Genomic DNA, 21,033 nt, shown 5'->3' on the forward strand with positions numbered 1-21,033 from the left:
ATATTGATTTTTAAGCGATCGGATAGCAAATGCCCAATTTCGAAAACATTATGCACAAAGTGATCACAGATTTTATGTGGCATAGATGCTGGCCTAACGGTTTTTGAAATCACGCGTCTATATTTTTGAAACGCACTGATTTGCATACAAATCCCCATCTAGTAGGGCGCAGTCACCCAGTTTCGGTGGAACGATTTCGATTGGGAATATAGGAGGAAGGGAGCATCTCAGTTTCCTCGGACCAAGACCATTCGACCCGGCACCCCCGAAGACTACAACTGATGAAATTTTGATATTAGGCTTAACTTCCCCTTTAAGCGAGGTCTGACTGTAGTAAAACATCCTCATGCTTTACTCAAATAAAAGGACCAAGCTATAAAGTCCACTATTATATATACACCACCAGTTACTTGACAATCAGCTCATGCGATAACATTGCACGACGCTGACCGGCGGTACTGACGTTAAATGACGTTCTACTCTACAACTAACGTCTCGGAGTAACTGATGGTGTTAGTGGATATAGCGTTAGTTCCTTGGTACTTTTATTGGAGGGTTTTTTTTAGCCTTACTACCTACTTACTACTCCAACTTCTACTCCTCTAGCTGCTTGCTACTCCTCGACAAGGAAAACAATTGGGCAACTGGCAAAAGATAAACTTTTCGACCGGCTGGTTTGGTTTGGCATACTTGTTTAATGCTTACCATGACAGCATTGCATACATTCAATCTCAGGCCCTCAAAGCCTGAACGGCATTAGCAAGGATCTCCCATTGCCCTTAATGCAAAAAACAACAACTGCGTTTTAGACAAAAGGAATCAGCTAAAGTAAAACAATTCCCTGGGAGCGCTACTACACGTATGAAAAATGTTGGATGATTGCATGGCAGAATTTGAACTGTTTCATGGCCAGCAGGGTTTACTACTGGCTTAAATGTTTTTTTTTCAAGGCTAGCTATAGCTAGTGTATCACTTAGTCTGCGAGTAAAGAAAGTAAAGTTTTATGAAAGACAAAAAACACTGGTTCGACGGAGTGGGATTTGAAGATATGCAGAGCAGCAGCATCAGGATCAAGATAAAACAGCAGCGACATATTCGTTGTTTTGTGAGAGAACACCGCTTCTTAGCTCTTCAAGCTTCGAACTGAAGTCGGCAGTCGGTAATTCCTTTCTGGACAGAGCTTCCACGGCAGCAAGGAAGTCGGACATGATTTTCTCGCCCTCCTACAAGGATCACACCCACACAAAAATACCCATATGTTTTTTTTGTTGGAGATGGAGGTATATGTTGCCGTGGAGTAGCCCAACATCACCGGGCAATGTGCAGCCAGGATTCTCAAGTAACATATCGACCTCATCAAAATGAGAAAAACCCTTTGCACACATGATGGTGATTGAACTCGAGTGTCTACTCCAAAAGACACAAGTCTCAAAGCTCTTTTTAATAAAATGAAAGTATAGCGCCACGGTGTAATTATGGCATTCGATTCTTACCTCTTCCACCACTTTGCGGCGTTTTGCAGTTGGTTCGTCGCCATCACCACCTGTGCAGGAAGACGAAGTAGTAATTAAAAGCCATGCAAGACCCCTCACACCCCACCGCTTTAGGAGCTGCATCTGCGCCTTGAAGGGTGGCGGCGTTCCTACGGATGTGGAAAACTCGGCCTCTACCCGAGTCTGACGCGGACCGTGAATTAAAAAAGAGACCCCGTTTGTATCACAAGAACAGGTCTCCCAGGAACAAGACTGGTCCAAACACTCAAACAGTCCTGCTGGGCAAGCACTTGTAACGCTCCTTTTCATCTTCTTTAGCAAATAATTAGCAGCTTTCTAGCCGATGTCTGTTTCGAAACTCAAAAGCCTACAAGGCATGCAGTAACAGCAAAAGCACAAACAAGAGTAACTACTGGGTTTGACCAACAATGTGCCGTGGATATACGTACCTGCAGAGCAGACAAACTTTCCGGACCGATGACCCTCCAGCTCGACGGCTTTGTGCCGTGCAAACTGAACATCAGAGAACAGAAGAACATAACCATCAGCGGCGGTAGCAACAGGTAGCAGCATCACGTAGAAGCAGCAGCAGCAGCAACTGAATGCAAAGCAGCACACTGCACACGTCTTACAGCTAGGGAAACTCGCAGCGCCCATACGTACATTCTAAGTCTTAGGGGCGGCGGTACTCGCAGATACCTGCAGTGGACAACTTGTATGTGTCAACATCGTAACACTTTGGTCACAATGTTCCCAGCTGCCGAACGAAAGGAACAGCTACATGTCGTGTCATGTGGAGAAACGGTCTCATAGCTTGCTTACCTCCACAACTGAGGCTGGGAAGTGAGCCAGCTCGGCAACGTGAATTCCAAAACTTTGATCACAAACACCTGAGGAATGAGAAAGCAGTGGCATCCAAAAAAATAATTCTAAAAGAACCAGAATAGAAACAGAGCAACTAGCAGACGCCTTGAGAGTGAGAGGCACAAACCACAACAGTATCAGTAGTCGCTTTCACACATGCGAAAGGTGTGTGCGTGCAGACAGACACAACATACACATATGGGCAGCCACGCGCACAGACATACCGGGTTTGACTTTGTAGAGCAGCGTCAGTGTGTCATTGGTGGTTAGCGCTGTGACGTGTTGATTGTAGACGGCGGGAACACTCTCACCGAGCTCGGTCAGTTCATGGAAGTGAGTAGCAAACATGCAGAATGCTTTGGTCTTGGTTGCAATATGCCTGTCAACATACAACACAATGTAATAGTGAACACCAGGGAGTTGTAGTGAACACACATCATGTACAGTTAACAAGACATTGTTACTTGTTAGAAGCAGTTGTCTGCAGCATTGAGTACATAAGACACATGCTCTGATAGCTAAAATCGCCAGTATGCAATGATCAGTTCACATGCTGTGAAATAACCCGTAACGGAAACACCTCCGCAGTCCAAAGCCTAGTCATTGGTATTTAGTAACTATTTACACTGAATTTTTCCTCCAACGCACACACGCACACACACACACACACACACCTCTCGACGCACATTGCCTTCGTGTAGGCGCCGTGGACCCCGCATAGGCGACTGGAACGGGCAGCTCGGGAGCGAAACCGACATTATTGCATATTCCAGTCGCCCGCGTTGTCTCCCTAGACGCTACGACTGACTGACTGAAGGCAAGGCAAGTACGGGTGTGTAGCAGCAAGTACGGGTGTGTAGCAGCATTGCCTTGTGACGGTTACCGCCACTTACTCCGATATAGCCCAGGCAAGGCCAAAGCCATCGTAAGTAGATGTACCGCGTCCCAGCTCATCGATGATGATGAGAGAGTTACTCGTTGCCAGCTACATGCATAACACGCAAAAGCACAGAATCGGCCAGGGATAGACATAGGGGAAACCCCATCAGTGCGACATCCAGTTAGAAACATGCCAATACGGCGGACTGGAGGTACACATGTCCGACATAGTGTGCTCAATGCACAGATCAGTATACACACAGAACAGAGGCGAAAGGCTGTGTAGCTATAACAGTTTCACATTTCAGCGATCATCAGAGGGCAAATGCTGCTGTCTGATGATCGCTGAAATGCGCGAAACTTAAAGTTATAGCCACACAGCCTTTCGCCTCTGTTGTGTGTGTTTATGTCCGACATAGGTAGAGTCGACCTACCCTTATAACGATATTTGCGTCACACCAAGAAATATTGTTATAAGGGTAATATTGTTATAAGGGTAACTGGTTCATTTCATACACATACGTCATAATGCATGGATTTTGTTTATTTTTTACACTCTTCATAGCATAAAAAACTGACATACATGCACATTATGTGCACAGCAAGGTGCCAACTGGTGTCCCATTGCATTTCGCCATGTCCCAACGACTTATCAAGTGAAGCTTGCCCTACCTGGATAGTAGGCTCTACATATTCCCTGCTAGATATTGTTATAAAATGGAAAATGTCAATTGGTCAGCCCATTTTATATCGTTATAGGGGTAATATCGTTATAGCAATATTGTTATAGAGGTAAGGCATTGTATACACAAGTCAATGGAGTGATTTTGGTTTGGCAGAAAAATATCGTTATAAGGGTAATATCGTTATAGAGAACTTAGAAGTTGCGACTTCGGCGGTAATAGTCATGAAGTTGATTGTTCCAACTAGGAACACACGCTTCTTGCCGAACTTGACACTTGACTGACTCACGACTGCCATCCGGAGCACACGAGGAGCACGTCGCACCTTCCACTCAGCAAACCTGCAAGAAAGCACCACTCCCTGCTCAATACACGGTGTTTCGGGGAATTCACCCCTCATCAGTTGAGCTTGAGTAGGCTGAGGAAGATTGTGCCTGAAAAGCACCACTTATATACTGCTCTCCAGGCCAAACCATCACCAGGGATGCAAACTTACAGAGACGCTTTGTTTCCAGCGCGACAAACACCTCGTGAAGCTCCAGGTAGCAGCGTGAGTCAGAGTCGCTCATGGAGTTGTGATAAACAGACGTTGAGAGCCAGATAGCTATTCGCAACGCTGTCACTTCCAACAACTAGTCGCACGTCCGCGTGAGGGACAACAATACGAACTTAGAAGTTGCGACTTCGGCGGTAATAGTCATGAAGTTGATTGTTCCAACTAGGAACACACGCTTTCTTGCAGGTTTGCTGAGTGGAAGGTGCGACGTGCTCCTCGTGTGCTCCGGATGGCAGTCGTGAGTCAGTCAAGTGTCAAGTTCGGCAAGAAGCGTGTGTTCCTAGTTGGAACAATCAACTTCATCGTTATAGAGGTTATCGTTATAAGGGTAGGTCGACTGTATTCTAACGACAACCAGGCAGAAAGGCCACAAAGATGGTGCACAGCCAGCTGTGTGATCACACGTATGAGGTATGAGGGCAAGCAGAAGTTCACTAACTGCCTGTCTCAGTACTTCATCACACATGCATGTACCCCCCCCCCCCCCCCACACACACACGCACGCATCCCCCCCCCCCCCCCCCCCCACACACACACCCACCCACCCTATGCCCACACAACACACAAAGTACAAGACAGTGTACGCTTCTCGTTGGCTGAGAATTCGAAAGAAACGAGAAGCAATGTTCTCTCGAACTTCGAATATTTGCGAAGCTTGTTTTTGCTATCTGTATTATTTTTGTTGTGGCACGCAGTGCAGGTTGACGTCACTGTAGTGACGCAATCGTTGTTGAGCGAGCGCTGTGAAACAGCGCTTGCGCAAAAAGATTGTCCTTCTTTTTGTCTTGCTCATCAAGGGTGCAGTCCGTTTTGTGCACAGCTGAGAGGTTTTCTTTTTTTGCAATTTGTGGTAACGTATTTTTGCAATCATGCCGAGAGGTCGTCGTGTGGAAGCTGCCCGGGAGACAGCTGAAACCTCCTCGCAGGACGAGGTAGAGTTGAGGATGCGTCTCCTGGAACACCAAGTGATTCGGCTGGAGGAGAGGAAGCGCCGCCGGTCGGCCTCCTCTTCCTCATCTTCGTCCAGTTCGTCCTCAGAGTCCCCGGAGAGGAGATCCAAGAAGAAAAAGCGTAAAAATAAGAAGAGGAGCCAGTCAGTGCCGCACACGATGCCAGGTATGAAGCGACTCAGTTACCAACACCAATTCGAATGCCTCTCCGAAATATCTGGGCACCTGGTAACAGCCAAAAAAATTGTTAAAAAATCTAAAAAGACCAAGGCGCTGAAGGAGCTCAAGAACGCGAGCGAAGTCCTGCAGAATAGGTTGGACTGGCTAGCAGTGGCGGACCGCCATGGCCATGACACCGCCACAGCGTTCACGGAAGGGGACGGCATGGCTGGCCTCTTGGCCAGCGCAGACAAACGGAAACGTCTCCGCCTAGCCATCGAGACCACGAAGCAGGGAAAGGATGGCTCGAAGCCAAAGAAGCCCCAGCAGCAGCCCTTTAGGGCCAGGCTTTGTAGAAACAGAAGTGGTAAATATGCTACGTCTAGGTTGCGTAAGGGAACCAAAGGAGCCAGTAGTATGTAGCCCCTTGGGCGTAGTGGACAACGGGAAAAAACTAAGATTGATCGTTGACCTTAGGTATGTTAACAAGCACCTTGCATCTTTTAAGTTTAAACTAGAAGATATCCGAACAGTGCTTGATGTGTACAGGAAGGGAGACTATGTGGTGACCTTTGACTTGAAAAGCGGTTATCACCACATTGAAATTGCGGAAGAGCACTGGAAGTATCTTGGCTTCCGATGTAAAGTGGACGGTAGAGTCTCTACATTTGAGTTTTGCGTGTTGCCATTCGGCCTTTCCACGGCGCCCTTTATTTTCACAAAGTTGACGAAGCCCTTGCTTGCGCATTGGAGACGGCAGGGTATCCGTTGTCAGTTGTACATGGACGATGGCACTGGGGGGGCATGAGTCATACCAAGGTGCATTGAAAGTTGCAGCCACAATGAAAGCTCTTTTTGTCTTGCAATGTGGCTGTCCGCAGCCGACCCTGCACTGTGGTTTTGCTGTTGCAAATGTGAGGTGTGAGAGAGAGAAGTGAATACATCAAGTGCACTAACCCGCAGGATGGCTGCCGTCTCCAGCATTTCTGCCATGAACGTTGAGACACCCTTCAGCTGGCTATCGCTGGCACCCACACGTACCAGAATGCTGTCGACGATGCTGATGTCGGCAGATGCGCACGGTACGAAGCAGCCAAGTTGTGCCATGAGCACTATGACTCCCGTCTGCACATCATCATCAGAACGCACACACACAATAATGCACCGCACACATACATATACGCACACACACACACACACACACACACACACACACACACACACACACACACACACACACACACACGCACCAATGCACCATACAAAAAATATTTAGTATTGTATACATACCAAACTCGCGCGATTAGTGCCCCTGGGGCACTATTTTTTCACTGTCCATCACAGATGGGGCAGTATTCAAGAGAGGGCACTATTTTTTCATTGCTGGTACATTTGTGTCATCCAGCATAAAACAAAGAAAAACAGAGCCTTAAGTGTACTGTAAACACTCACGACTCCACAGAAACGGGAACAAGACCTGCTACTTTGTTCCTGAAAACACCAGTGCAAAGCAATGGCCAAGAACATTAGCAAAAGAACACCAAACTTGCACATGGGCTTGGTTACAAGACCGGGGGGGGGGGGGGGGGGGGCACTATTCAAGAGAGAGCTTTATTTTTCACTGGCTCTTGGAGACTAGGGCACTATTCAAGAGAGGGCTCTAATCGCGCGAGTACGGTAATCCCCGTTCAGTTAGCTGTATTACATACAAATACCTTGATAAGTGTGGAGATGAAGTATTATGAGGTTTGTGCAGGATGCAATTTCAAATTTCAAGAACGCCCAAAGATGAAGTCCTATGAGAACACAATCTGAGCAGCATGCTAGCAGATACAGGTCGTGGCCCAATGACATGCTGAACTCCAAGCTCTGGTCCAGTCTATTGGTATAGAGCTCAAGTGGATCTAGTCAGGTGTCAGTTCCGGCTACTCAGACGGCATACAAAGGTATAACCGCAAATCAGCCCGTATTGTTGGCGCCTGCCATGCTTGTGGATTTTCATGATGAAGCGATCACTCCCACTGCCAGTTGGTCAGGAGTAGGAAGCAGGAAGAAAGAAAAAGGCACTGACCTGACGAATATAGGTAGACTTTCCTCCCATGTTGGGGCCGGTGATGATGTGAAACATCTTGTTATCTGACAAGGACAATGCAAGACCAACATGCATACCAGGTACAACACAACTAGGCAATGAGGTAGAGCATTGGCTAGCTGCATGCTTGAGATTGTGGTGATGATTAATACGTGGGACAACGGCATCATGAGGAAAGCGGGGCTATTGCAGAGCATGGTAGTTGACATGTCTGCCGAACAGAAACATAATCAGCTTGGTCTATACTGCGTGTGCAAGGCCATCACCAACGGCAGGTCGTTTTTTGCTCAAACATGGCCATACTGGTGGTGATTATACCTCCTGCAATATCACAGAACAATGAGCGTGTGACCAACAGGAGACTGCCAAGTAAGTTTCCAAACCCATTGGCTACACTCATGCTGTCCTGACAGTGCTGACACCCATGCTGTCCTGACACCCATGCTGCTATGACAGCTGCATGAGCACTGTAGTTGACTGAGACTATCCGTACTCGGAAGACCCAAGAAAATAAAATCCACCCTACTTCCACCTAAAACCTTATTGCAGGACGTGGACAATATAACACAATGTGTAACCGTCACATACCTCGGTTGAACTCAACATCATTAGCTATGAATGCAACGTTATCTTGAACCTCTACGCACGGATGGCGAGACGCCTCCAGGGAAATTCCACCTTCACCTAGAAAACATAACAGAGCAAGACACACTCTCAGATTTGACCACGTGCATCTACATGATATCGTCTGCATTGGACAACCCAGCACTACAGAAAGATAGGACAAGATAGCTACAGTACTCTTGATAATTAATACAGAAATTCGACCGTAGAATTCTGTGGAAAATGAATGGATTTCTCTGAGCTGCTGGGTTTTACTGCTAACGTTATTTCCCCCACACTTCCCGGACTTTCCAGAATCCACAGGATTGCATATGAACCCGGCTCTACTACGGAATGGCACCGTAATAAACAAAGCACGAGGCCATCCCACAATCGTAATAAACAAAACAGCACAAGAGGCCATCACATAATTGCTTACCTTTAGAGAGCATGTTAGGCCGTACGTACGGCACGGGTGCATTCGCTGACACGTAGGCAAAGCTGCACAACGGGAGCAGAAGCCAGTCAATGTCATCATCGTACAGAAACAGGAGACGCCGTTGCCAAACTACTGGCATGGCGCTGGCACACTTTTTTTTCTCAACCAGAAAGAAGAAGGCATACTAAGAAGGCACTGCAGGAGGAAGAGTATCCCATGGGCACCCACTTCCAACCAATGCTTTAGAACATGATCGTTAGCTTATAGAGATCATAACTGTTATGTTATGACGTAATGCCGTACAACTTTAGCTCTACTGTGTATGCACGCACGCATATCTTTGAAGGTCTTCTCTGTCGTTTACAGATTGAATCTTGTCAGTTTTTCTACTTCGTATATTCTAACCAATAAACTACTTGTCTCTTGTCTACCGAACCTAACATGGCGCAGTGAACTACTAGTAACCTGAGTACGGAATACTTGACAGCCTGTAGTTGTCCGTGAATTCTGTAGCCTTTTATCTTCAAACGATCGATCGTGTAGCAGAAGTGTCTTGTAGTTGTAGAATTTGTAGAATTGTCGTGATGGCGGAACCTGGAATTTCCCCAATCAGTGCTGAAATCGTATCCCTGCTCGCCTTGATGCAGCAGCAGATGAAAGCGGCTGAGGCACGCGAGACTCGCCTCACCACACTGGTCGAAAACGCAACGCGCGACAACCAGGCACCACCCAGCACTTCGACATCCTGCAGTCAGAAGCCGATTTCTGTCGAGCGACCGGTGTTGCTCAGCACTGCAACCATGGCCGATTTCACGGCATGGGAGGAGGCTTGGAGAGATTATGCTGTGTGCCAGCACCTCGCCAGCCAAAGTCGTGAGACTCGGGTGTCCGCTCTTCGCCAGGCGTTCGATGCCGACATTCGTCGTTTCATGCGCGAAGATGTGATTGTCATCTCCCACAGTGCCGATGCTCCGGAGATCATCATAGCAGTAAAAGCGTACATCCGACGCCAACGGAACCCCCTCCTAGATCGAATTGCGTTTTACGATAGAAAGCAGCAGCGCAATGAGTCATTTGACTCCTTCTTTACTGCAATGAGGGAGCTGTTTGCACAGTGCGATTTCCCTGATATGGAGCTGTGCAGTACGTGTACACCTCAGCTATGCAGTACTTGTCCCCAGAGCCTCCGCAAGGTGACGGACGACATGATGCGAGACCGCATCGTAGTTGGCATAGCCAACGACGACACGCGCCATAAGCTCCTGGCAGCTCCGTCCCTCACCTTGGAAACCGCGGCCAAGATCTGCAGGGCTGAAGAAGCCGCACAGCAGACCGGTGACGGCATGGTACCGGCATCCGTGAATGCCGCAACAAGGTCATCGTATCAACGCAGCAAATCCGCTTTGGTTAGTAAGCCGAAATCTGCTGCAGCTGACAAGCCGGCGAAGTGCTCGCAGTGCGGACGATCCCAGCACACAAAGTCAATGTGTCCTGCCAAGGGCAAAGAGTGCCGTAAGTGTAAGGGCAGGGATCACTTCGCGGCAATGTGCCGCAAGACCATCGCATGCCTCACCATTCACGCAGTGCAGGCTGGTGACAAAGTGATGCTGTCAACACGTCTTGACGACAACGACCGGTCGTGCACGTTAGAGTGGTTGCCAGATACTGGCTCGGATGTTGATGCTATTGGTGCTAGTCATCTCCGCAGACTTGGTGGCAGTGTAGCTGATCTGGAACCTGACCCCGACCAGGTTGTCGCCGTGAACGGTCAGCCATTGACCAGCTTGGGAACTGTTCCCGCCAGGGTTGTCGCTCGTGATGTCACGCACACCACTCGTCTACATGTGTATGACGAACTCAGTAGCGCATTGCTGTCGCGCTCCTCGCTCAAGGCGTTAGGTTTCTTGCCGCCTAACTGGCCACAGATCGCTTCAGTGACACAAGGGACATCCCGTTCTGCAGAGCACAGCAACCCTACACCAGACCAGCGTGTACGTATCCGCCAGGACCTCCTCGACGAGTTCGCTGACGTATTTGCAGAGGACACGCTCCGACCCATGGACGGTCAGCCGATGCACATCCAACTCGCGCCTGACGCCCAGCCGTTCAAGTTGAACAATGCCCGTTGGTTACCTTACGCCTATCGTGACCAGGTGAAACTCCAGCTGGACAAGATGGTCGCAGATGGCATCATCGCACCGGTCTCAGAGCCAACGGAGTGGTGTCACCCCATCGTCATAGCCGAAAAGAAAGGCACTGCAGAAGTCCGGATGACGGTGGATTTCACTAAGCTTAACAAGCAAGTCGCCCGGCCCGCGCATCCCATGCGCGCACCTCGCGATGTTGTTTCTAACCTTGGTAATGCCCAGTATTTTACCAAGCTGGATGCTCGCCACGGCTACTGGCAGGTCCCCTTGGACGAGGAGTCCAGAAGCTTGACCACATTTATCACACAGTGGGGCAGATATCAGTACCTGCGGAACCCACAAGGTCTGATTTCTGCTGGCGACGAATTCAACCAGCGGACCGATGCAGCATTCGCTGGTATTGAGCAATTCTCCAAGGTCGTGGATGACTGCCTGGTCTTCACTGATTCCTTTGAGCAGCACCTGGAACGAACTCGTGAAGTTCTTCAACGCGCTCGTCGGTATGGTATCACCCTGTCAGCCAAGAAGTTTGCTTTCGCCGAGACCGAGATCAATTTCTGCGGCTACGTGATAAACAAGTCCGGCTGGAAGACAGACCAGGAAAAGACCCGCGCTATCACCGACTTCGAGATCCCTGCCAATCGCACTGACTTGCGATCATTCATGGGTCTCGTCAACCAGTGCAGTGATTTCAGCTCAACCATCGCCGAACACGCAGCGCCTCTCCGCGGTCTGCTGAAAGCCAAGAATGAGTTTCTCTGGCTACCCGAGCACACAGTCGCTATGGACGCTGTGAAGCAAGCACTTGTTGACCCACCGTTATTGGCCTTCTTCGACCCGTCAGCACAGACACGTCTCGAGTGTGACGCAGCTAGGACCAAGGGTCTCGGATTTGGCCTCTGGCAGTACCAGAATAATTCGTGGCGCCTCATTCAGTGCGGCAGCAGATTCATCACCGACACTGAATCCCGGTACGCAATGATCGAACTGGAGATGTTGGGTGTCGCCTGGGCCATCCGAAAATGCCACACCTATCTTGCTGGCATGTCGTTTCATGTAGTTGTTGACCATCAGCCCCTTGTTCCAATATTGAACACATACACACTGGACCAGGTTGAGAATCCTCGGCTCCAACGTCTGATGACCAAGGTACAACTCTATCAATTCGACGTCTCGTGGCGCAAGGGTTCTGAGCATGCCTTTGCTGACGCCTTGTCGCGTGCTCCAGTGCAGAACCCGGTTGCCGATGATCTCCTGGGAGAAGCCGACTCGCTATCTGGACAAGCCATCCGTGCATGCCTTCAGCAGGATGACTCCGGATCAGCACTATTTGGTCTTCCGTTCCACGAGCTCCGCGATGCCGCTGATTACGTGCAGTTAGTCTCATATATTCGTGACGGCTTCCCTTCTGCCAGACGTCACATGCCACCTGCTCTCGCTCCGTATTGGAATGGCCGTGAGCACCTCACCCTGGATAACGGCATTGTCCTCCGTGGCTCTCGTCTTGTTGTGCCCCAGTCTCTACAACGCCGTGTACTGACTGACCTGCATTCGTCTCACCAGGGCCTGGAACGTACCAAGCGTCGTGCGCGTCAAGTGGTTTACTGGCCGAGGATGAGTGATGACATCACAGCCCTGATCCGTGCCTGCCCTGTCTGTCGTGAGCTCCAACGTTCGCAGCAGAAGGAGCCATTGATGCGCGAGCCACAGCCGACATTTCCATTCGAGTATGCCAGCGCAGATCTCTTCTCCTGTCAAGGCTGGCAGTTCCTGGTATATTCTGACCGTCTGTCCGGCTGGCCGTGTGTAGCTCGAATTGGCCGTACCGCTACCTCCCATGACATCATTTGTCACTTCCGCCGTTGGTTCGCAGATGTTGGCGTACCGCGCAAGATATTCACTGATGGAGGCCCGCAGTTTGCCGCTTCCCGTGTACGTGAGTTCTGTGAGCGTTGGGGTGTGGAACAGTGCTTTTCCACCCCACACTACCCTCAATCCAATGGCCACGCGGAATCAGCAGTGAAAGCAGTGAAACTGCTCATTGAGAAGACGACCCGGAATGGAGATCTGGATGTAGACTCCTTCCAACGCGGACTGTTGGAGTGGCGCAATACTCCCCGCCCTAATGGCAGCAGCCCCGCCCAAGTGTTGTTCGGTCAGTCCCTCCAGTCGTTTGTGTTCGCCCACCGTGCCAGCTTTGATCGACACTGGATTGCGTCTGCTGAAGCTGTGGACTCTGTAGATCCGAAAACACATTATGACAAATCGGCACGCTCTCTCCATTCTCTACGGATTGGCACCCATGTTGATGTTCAGCACCACCAGACCAAGCTGTGGTCCATGCGTGGCGTCATTGTAGCAATTGGCAGTCGGCGCGACTACTTCGTCAAGATGCCCAGTGGCCGTGTCCTCTGGCGTAATCGCCGCTTTCTCCGTCCCTATGTTCCCCCGTGTGTTGACTCCGCTAGTCATACCCCTTCCCCAACTTCATCAGTACGTGTACCTACTGACGCCGCTACCCAGCCTGTTCGTCGTAGCACTCGTATTCGCAAGACACCTGATCGTCTCACCATTACATCTACGTCTGGACAGTCATATGTGTGACAATGTTTGTCTGTAGCATTTGGTCTCATCTTGACATCATGCCTATGTCATTTCATCTCGTCTGTTATGACTTTATTTATTTATTTTTGTTGAGACAAAACCAGGTTTTATCTCAGAAGGGGCGCGAGAGTATAATAATTATGTTACTGTGTTTGTTATTTTGTGTCCGGTTGACACCCATGGAATTTGATCTTCGAAGGGGCGTGTTATGTTATGACGTAATGCCGTACAACTTTAGCTCTACTGTGTATGCACGCACGCATATCTTTGAAGGTCTTCTCTGTCGTTTACAGATTGAATCTTGTCAGTTTTTCTACTTCGTATATTCTAACCAATAAACTACTTGTCTCTTGTCTACCGAACCTAACAATAACTGCCCTCACATGGTATCAAGTACTGGTAGCTTGGAGTACAAAAGGAAAGGGGGAGAGAGAAGCCGTAGACATAATGTCACCTACCTGGTCAGAACGTCTAGATGTGCAATGACATCATTGAGCTTCTGCAGTGGCTCGGCGTAGCCAGCTAAGAACACAAACAAACACCGCACACCCAGCAAACACACACACACACACACACACACACACACACACACACACAAGAAACATACAAACGCCCAGAAGAGAAAACACATACTTCAATGCAGCCATGTGGAGGAGCATCAACATGACAATATCAGCGTACAGATTACATACCGAAGAAACTCCACAGTCTGTCTGTCTCTGTTTCTCTGTCTCTCTGTCTGTCTGTCTGTCTGTCTGTCTCTCTCTCTGTCTGTCTGTCTCTTTGTCTGTCTCTTTGTCTGTCTCTTTATCTGTGTCTTTATCTGTGTCTTTATCTGTGTCTGTCTGTCTGTCTGTCTCTCTCTCTCTCTCTCACACACACACACACACACACACACACACACACACACACACACACACACACACACACACACACACACACACAGGCCAACCATTTGTTTGTGTACACTCACCAGCAACTTTGAGCACCTCAGCAGCCAGTGTGCTCTGCAGTGAGTTGTAGGTGTCCTGAAGCTGCTGCAGCTCTGTGTTGGCGGACTTCAAGTCAGGGCTTGTGAAACGAACTCCATTCTTGTTCGTATCAATGGTGATGAATCCGCGTGCATTGCGCAGCGATTTCTCATCCTTGAAAATAGAGGGCAATACAAAACGGTGAGCACCACATCAATGTGAATCCTGTGTACACACATGCACAGAGCTCCGGACACGGATGATACCATATTTTCAATTGTTGTCATGAGTCTCGCACACAGCTGCTAATACATGTATACAACATCAGCCAGCTCAAGCTGCATAAACGTTTAGAGTCGGGTACTGGCTAATCTAGGGTGTGTAAACTAACCTTTCTCGTCACCCTGAAGAAATGGCCAAGCTGACTGGTTGACTCCAACTTTATCGTCTTGCCTGACTCCAGACCCAGGGAGCGGGCCGCCTGCACACACCAGAAAGTGACACACAGACACACAAGCATGGACACATGCCCACCAAAATTCTACAATGATCAACATAAGGATCCGCAAAAATCACGATGAACCCACAAAGAGAGAACGCTACTAATTACCTGTGCGTGTTGACCGGAGTAAACCAACTCCACAGACATATCTCAAGAGCACAGACACAGTGAAACAGTTAATAAACTACTGCGGATAGAACATACTATGGCATACGCACTGTGTAGAAAGTCACACATTTTCAGCGCGTTAAAAATGTCAGCCTCCGCTGGAGGCTAAAACACATTTTGGCGGCAAACACATTTCAGCCTGTACTGCTGCTACCTGTATACACTGTCACACTGAACCTTGCTAACCAAAATTTCAGCCGCAGCAAATGTTACGCCTTAAAGGCCCAGGCCTCAGATAAATTCAGCTAATATGCGCTGAATATTATGTTGATTTAAGGATGTTCCTCGGCTTTCGTATAAAGTACAATTTTTTACGGAATCAATAGAGGTATGCTATACTGAAATTTCACTGCATACAAAATTCAGGCATTTCTCGTGGCAAGACAGAGCAAGCAGCATGTATCGAACCTGCACAGGCAGTTCATTCAAACTCCACCGTGTCCAGTTCAAACGACTGACCTTGTTCAAGTAGGATGGCATCTTCTCCAGGATCTCATCCATCTGGCCTCGACATACTGCATTGCAAATGGAGATAAACGTGACGAAACAGGGCTAGAAAGTAGGACTCAAACAGTTAGTCCGATTAACCGTTTGAGACCGGTTTCGAAAAAATAACGATTAACCGTTTGTGTAACGGTTATGCGGGTACTTTTTCTACTTTTCGCAGTACACATTTTTAGTATTTTTACAGAGTTTTCGAAGTGCATGTACTTTAAACTAGCGTGCGCCGTACTTTAAACTACTATAATGTAGTACGGAAATCAAACCGTAGACGATCACGACCGGTCGACCTGAAGTTGAACTGAAGATATGTACGGAAAGTCGGAAAGAGTCAAAGTGAAAGTCGTCCTTTGCCCTTTACCTGCCGTGCGCTGTGCTTCTTGTTTTCAGTCTCGCCGAGTCCTTTCCTCCCACGGTCCGTGTACTGAATCCGTTCGTTGCAGAGATGTCTTTGACGAATTTTCTTCAGGGCTCTGGCAATGCTGCAGGCAGTGCTGCTGCAGCGTCGACGTCGACTGGAACTCCTCAGTTTCAGCGTGCCCAGCGCTCCGCAATTTGGGACTATTTTGATCGCCTGTCATCCAGCCAGGTCAAGTGCCGGTTTTGCAACAAGAAGATGGTGTACAGTGGCGGCACAAGTTCAATGAGGACTCACTGAACTGCTGTAGGTAAGCCGAAGGAGAGTGACGATGTAAAATGTTCTTTCCGACAACTTCGTTGACGACGAACAAACCGCTCTCGCTGGCTTCTTCCGCAAGTGTCACGGATCGCATCGTCGACTGGGTGACTGCCGACCTGCGGCCAATTATTAGTATTGTACGTGACGATGGGTTTCTTTCGCTGATGAGCCACGTCTGCCCTGGTTATTCGGTGCCGTCTGCGACTCACATCACGAGCAAAATCCGCGAGCGCCATTCTGCTGGGCGAAAAGAACTTGCAGCGATCCTGGACTCGGTGCAGTTCTGCAGCCTGACGACGGACGCTTGGAGCTCTAGAGCTACCTAGGCGTACACCACCGTCACTTCGTTGACAGTAACTGGGACCTGGTGAGCTGTGTGTTGGAAACTTCGCAGTTTCCAGGGAGCCACACTGGTGCACACATCGCGGAAAAAGTAAGCGAATGCCTGTCGTCACTGCCGTTGCCTTCTTCAAAAGCCGTCGCCATCGTTCATGACGAAGCTGCTAACGCTGTTCTGGCTGGTTCCAACCTGGAGCTTGAATTGGGCTGGGAAAGTGTTCTCTGCAATGCGCACCTCCTCCAGACTGCGATCCGTCATGCACTGCAGAACAGCAGGCCAGTACAAAAACTCTTGGTGCTGGGCGTCGCTTGGTTGGGCATTTCAAGCACTCCAACCAGGCAATGGAGCAGCTGGGTCAGAGACAGCGGCAGCTGGGCCATAGTGTATTGAGGCCGATTCAAGATGTGTCCACCAGGTGGAACTCTTCATTTTACATGCTTGAGCATCTGCTCAAACTGAAGCTGCCCCTGCACGCCTTCTTCGAAGATTCCAGCCAGAGGAGATGTCGGGACATGATGCAAATGGCTCAAGACAAGAAGGACTCCTCTGGAGTGTGCTTCCTTGACATGTCGAAGGCCTTCGATAAAGTGCGGCATGAAATTATGACCCAGGAAATTGGAGTTGGCGGTAAGGTGATGAAATGGCTCGTTAGCTACCTTACAAACCGGACACAACAAGTCCGCATCGGTAGCGAACTGAGCAACATCACAGTATGCACAAGTGGAGTACCCCAAGGGTCTGTATTGGGGCCCATCTTGTTCAATATCTACACCCGAGCGGTAGCTGCAGTAGCTCACCCGACCCCTAGTATACAATTTGCTGACGATATTGCACTATACCAAAGTCACCCGAGCGGTAGCTGCAGTAGCTCACCCGACCCCTAGTATACAATTTGCTGACGATATTGCACTATACCAAAGTGGTCCCAACACGGCAACTACTTCACTGGGACTCGCGTCATCCGTCACAGCGCTGTTGAACAGGAGGTAAACATGTACTTTGCTGAGCGTCCAGCTGCTAACTCCACCGTGCCACTGGCATGGTGGAAAGTTCATGAGGAGCAGTTTCCACACTTGGCAGTCCTCGCACAGAAGTACCTGTCCACAGTGTCCACTTCCGTACCGTCGGAGCGGGTGTTTTCCGCCTGTGGCCTGCTAGTCGACAAACTCCGTTGTTCGCCCAGCCCTGAGACTGTCGACGCAATGGTATTTCTGGCAAAGAATTCCATTCTGAAGTCAGTGCGCTCACACGGTGGTGCAGATCATGACGGCATTCCCACACTTCTGCGCCAGGGTCAAGATGTTGATGCTGAGCAGTTGGAGCAGCCGCCATTGCCTGTCTTGACTGTGGCTGACGGTGAGAGCTGATTGTAGTTACATGCATGGTGCGTATTACAACTTGTTTCTCACCACAATTCTTGATTGCACCACAGTACGTGAAAATGAATAATGATGCGGGCGTCATCCAGCTACAATTGTGTTCATCTATTATACTGGGTTCACTATACATGGCAGTGTAACTTATCTGCTGTTTCTTGTGTGTGTGTGTGTGTGTGTGTGTGTGTGTGTGTGTGTGTGTGTGTGTGTGTGTGTGTGTGTGTGTGTGTGTGCGTGTGTGCGTGCATGTCTGTCTGTCTGTTTGTCTTTACAGAATGATCCCTGCAAGCGCAAACACTTCACCATCTGCTGTTGTGTGTTGCCCGTTCGCCATTCCGTACTTCTTCTTGCCGTTTATTCTGTGTACTTCAATAGTACCATCCGTGACAATTTGAATCAATTTCAATTATTTCATGCTATCTTAGTGCTTCTGGTCTGTGGATATGTGTGAATGAGCATGCAAACATGTGCATGTATTACTAGCATTCAGCATGGTACATTTTCAAACGAGTATATTGAACTATACTGTTCAAACCAGCTACTCGCCAGACTGCCGCGGCTTATAGGTTATAACCGATAAACCGACCGTTAGCATAGCAGTTAACCGTTAAGGTGAAAACCGTGACCGTTTGAGCCCTTCTTGAAAGTGATGACATCAGAAGTCGGAAAATAACAACTTCTAAACAATCTGCGAGGAGACAGTAATTTGAATAGAACAAGGTGGCAGACATCACCTCGATTCTGGATAACACACCTACATTTCGAACAGGTTGCATGTTGCGTGGTGATGTCTGCGGCCTTCGTTCCACTCATAGCTTTAATAGCACCTTCAGGATCAAATTGGATCCAGTCAGACTACTTTTATAGCAAGTGCACTATTAATATGCTGGGTACTAGGTAGGCCCCCCGTGTCGCATGCAATGCTGCTGTGATTATTCTATATCAAGAGTGGGTCCCCGACCGGTCGACAAGGAGGGCCCAGTCCAGTGACTACCGCACAGCTGTTTCATGCATACGATGCATGCGACCTGCCGTCAAAAAATATGACGCTGGCAATGGTACGGTAAAGCATAAAAATGAAAATTTGAATTTTCCAGTTATTTTTGACAATTTCAATTTTTGGGCTGCCATACCGTACCTACCACCTCAGATTAATTTGGATCGATTCTGGCCGGCTTGCCCCCAAATATTTGGGGTTATTCGCTTTCCAGAGCTCGCAGCTGCCTTCTCGCCTATTCAGAACAAGCTTTCGCAATCTCCTTCAGATTCCCACGGCCTGAGAAAGAGAAGCATCTTGATCCTTTTGCCAATCTGCTGCCATTGTTTGGATGATCATGGTTACGGAGGAATTGGCTAGCCTTCTTAGCTATTGTGAAAAAGAGCATACTGAAAATCTGCTGACCGTTTTTCACGTCAGCACATCTACAGATGACCCATGCGTGCAACAGTCTAGAGCTTCCATGCGACATTTGCCGTGGCTCGACTTTCGAGCTTTGTAACTCTGGAACCGCGTACTGGAGCGCTTTTGCGATTGTTTCAATGGACAGCTGAGAGTTTTCTCTTCGACCCACATATTTTAGTTTTTAGAAATGACACAAAATGACCGAGTTACGATCGATTGAAAATTAGAAATGTTTCGATCCCAGGGGATCGAAAGTTGTACAGTCCGTACACAAAGGGTTAACATTGAGTTTGTGGTGTCTTACCTTGCAGGTTCTCATCAAACGAGGGGCGTATGAGGAACTCGTGATTAGCAATCTGGTCCATGTCAATCGTGTGTTCGACCAAGTCGATGAAATTAGAACACTCGCTGTCGAGAGTCTAATATTAATAAGGCAGCCATTCATACACACGCATACAAGCACACGTGTACACAAACACACACAATGCCTAAGTAACAGCAGTGGTACCAATCACGCACCATAGCAGCCGTCACAACTAGAATTCCATTGTACGAGTAGATGTTGCATCCCTGTTCTCAGTGACCTGACCCAGGAGTCACTACCCGGAACGGTAACTGGAAAGAAAGTCTGGCCGTCTTCACGATGAGCTCAGCACTACCCACAGAGTCAACTAGTATAGTTTCTCAATCCAAGTCCAACTCCCCACGATTAAAATCCAAAACTTCCTTAGAGGCAAGTGCCACAACAATCAGACGAGTCTCAAACACCCAGGGTTCAAAACATGACCAGTAGTTACCTTCAACTGGGACGTGTAGAGCTCATCAAGCAAAGCTGCGTGCGTGATTCCCTGTGCCGTCGTCTCCAGTAGCTCTATCAACGCTGGCAAGCGACGCAACGCCTGAAAGACGCGCACAAGATCCTGAACAGCACCAGCAAACAATACTAGCACTTTGTGTACGCACACATGACACGATGCACAGCAAGACCTGTTGTACTGATACACACAGGAGTTCAGACAATGCTGCAAGAGAACAAACCTGCAAGCTGGCCTTCTTCCGTTGGAGGCGTTTAGCCAGGCGGCAGAAGTCTGGAATTTTCTTTAGATGCTCATCCTGAATAGGTGAATACCACAGACCAAAAGCAGTTGTTACAAAGAGTGGAAAGTTACACAGCTGCGCTAGTTCACTAACATCATATCGGAAAGAGAGAGAGAGAGAGAGAGAGAGAGAGAGAGAGAGAGAGAGAGAGAGAGAGAGAGAGAGAGAGAGAGAGAGAGAGAGAGAGAGAGAGAGAGAGAGAGCTAACTAGAGCTCAAAGCACACTGGCTAACCCGGCTGCTTGTAATATCATCACAACACGTAACAGTAAGTCACTCACCACTAGCGATTGCCGGAGTTCGGTATTGTCCACCATTACCTCCACCACATTGTGACGTTCAGCTGCAGAGCAGGGAATGATACCACACAAAAAAATAAGAACACGTACCGGAACAAACCGGTATGGACAAATTTAAAAACAGGAAACACAAACTAAATAGTAAATACCATGTTAAAAAGGGGGAATCCGGTGAAAAGCGAAAGGGGCAGGGTCTATAAAGTTTGGGCATGCATGCATGCGTGAGTCG

General features: G+C 48.7%; 2 protein-coding genes across 3 annotated transcripts in view; one reads left to right on the forward strand and one right to left on the reverse strand.

Moving 5' to 3' along the window:
• Positions 1–641: 641 nt before the first annotated feature.
• Positions 642–21,033, reverse strand: part of LOC135814880 (DNA mismatch repair protein Msh2-like) — a 54,769-nt gene continuing 34,377 nt past the window's right edge. For both annotated transcript variants that reach the window (XM_065328075.1, XM_065328076.1), the window contains 18 exons: positions 20,787–20,848; positions 20,447–20,521; positions 20,206–20,328; positions 19,713–19,827; positions 15,570–15,625; positions 14,832–14,921; positions 14,443–14,614; positions 13,928–13,991; positions 8,719–8,780; positions 8,265–8,360; positions 7,656–7,720; positions 6,542–6,709; positions 3,251–3,342; positions 2,582–2,736; positions 2,316–2,383; positions 1,943–2,006; positions 1,494–1,543; positions 642–1,223 (listed from right to left, as the gene is read on the reverse strand). In XM_065328075.1, the coding sequence (XP_065184147.1) occupies positions 1,071–1,223; positions 1,494–1,543; positions 1,943–2,006; positions 2,316–2,383; positions 2,582–2,736; positions 3,251–3,342; positions 6,542–6,709; positions 7,656–7,720; positions 8,265–8,360; positions 8,719–8,780; positions 13,928–13,991; positions 14,443–14,614; positions 14,832–14,921; positions 15,570–15,625; positions 19,713–19,827; positions 20,206–20,328; positions 20,447–20,521; positions 20,787–20,848 (1,730 nt within the window). In that variant the 3' untranslated portion in view covers positions 642–1,070. The remainder of the gene's footprint in view (positions 1,224–1,493; positions 1,544–1,942; positions 2,007–2,315; positions 2,384–2,581; positions 2,737–3,250; positions 3,343–6,541; positions 6,710–7,655; positions 7,721–8,264; positions 8,361–8,718; positions 8,781–13,927; positions 13,992–14,442; positions 14,615–14,831; positions 14,922–15,569; positions 15,626–19,712; positions 19,828–20,205; positions 20,329–20,446; positions 20,522–20,786; positions 20,849–21,033) is intronic.
• Positions 17,589–18,411, forward strand: LOC135814882 (uncharacterized). Its single transcript, XM_065328078.1, has 2 exons — positions 17,589–17,986; positions 18,281–18,411. The coding sequence occupies exons 1-2, from the start codon at positions 17,623–17,625 to the stop codon at positions 18,283–18,285; spliced, it is 369 nt and encodes a 122-aa protein (XP_065184150.1). The 5' UTR covers positions 17,589–17,622; the 3' UTR covers positions 18,286–18,411.

Source organism: Sycon ciliatum, chromosome 4, assembly GCF_964019385.1.
Source record: "Sycon ciliatum chromosome 4, ocSycCili1.1, whole genome shotgun sequence".
In the NCBI taxonomy this organism is placed as follows: Eukaryota; Metazoa; Porifera; class Calcarea; order Leucosolenida; family Sycettidae; genus Sycon; species Sycon ciliatum.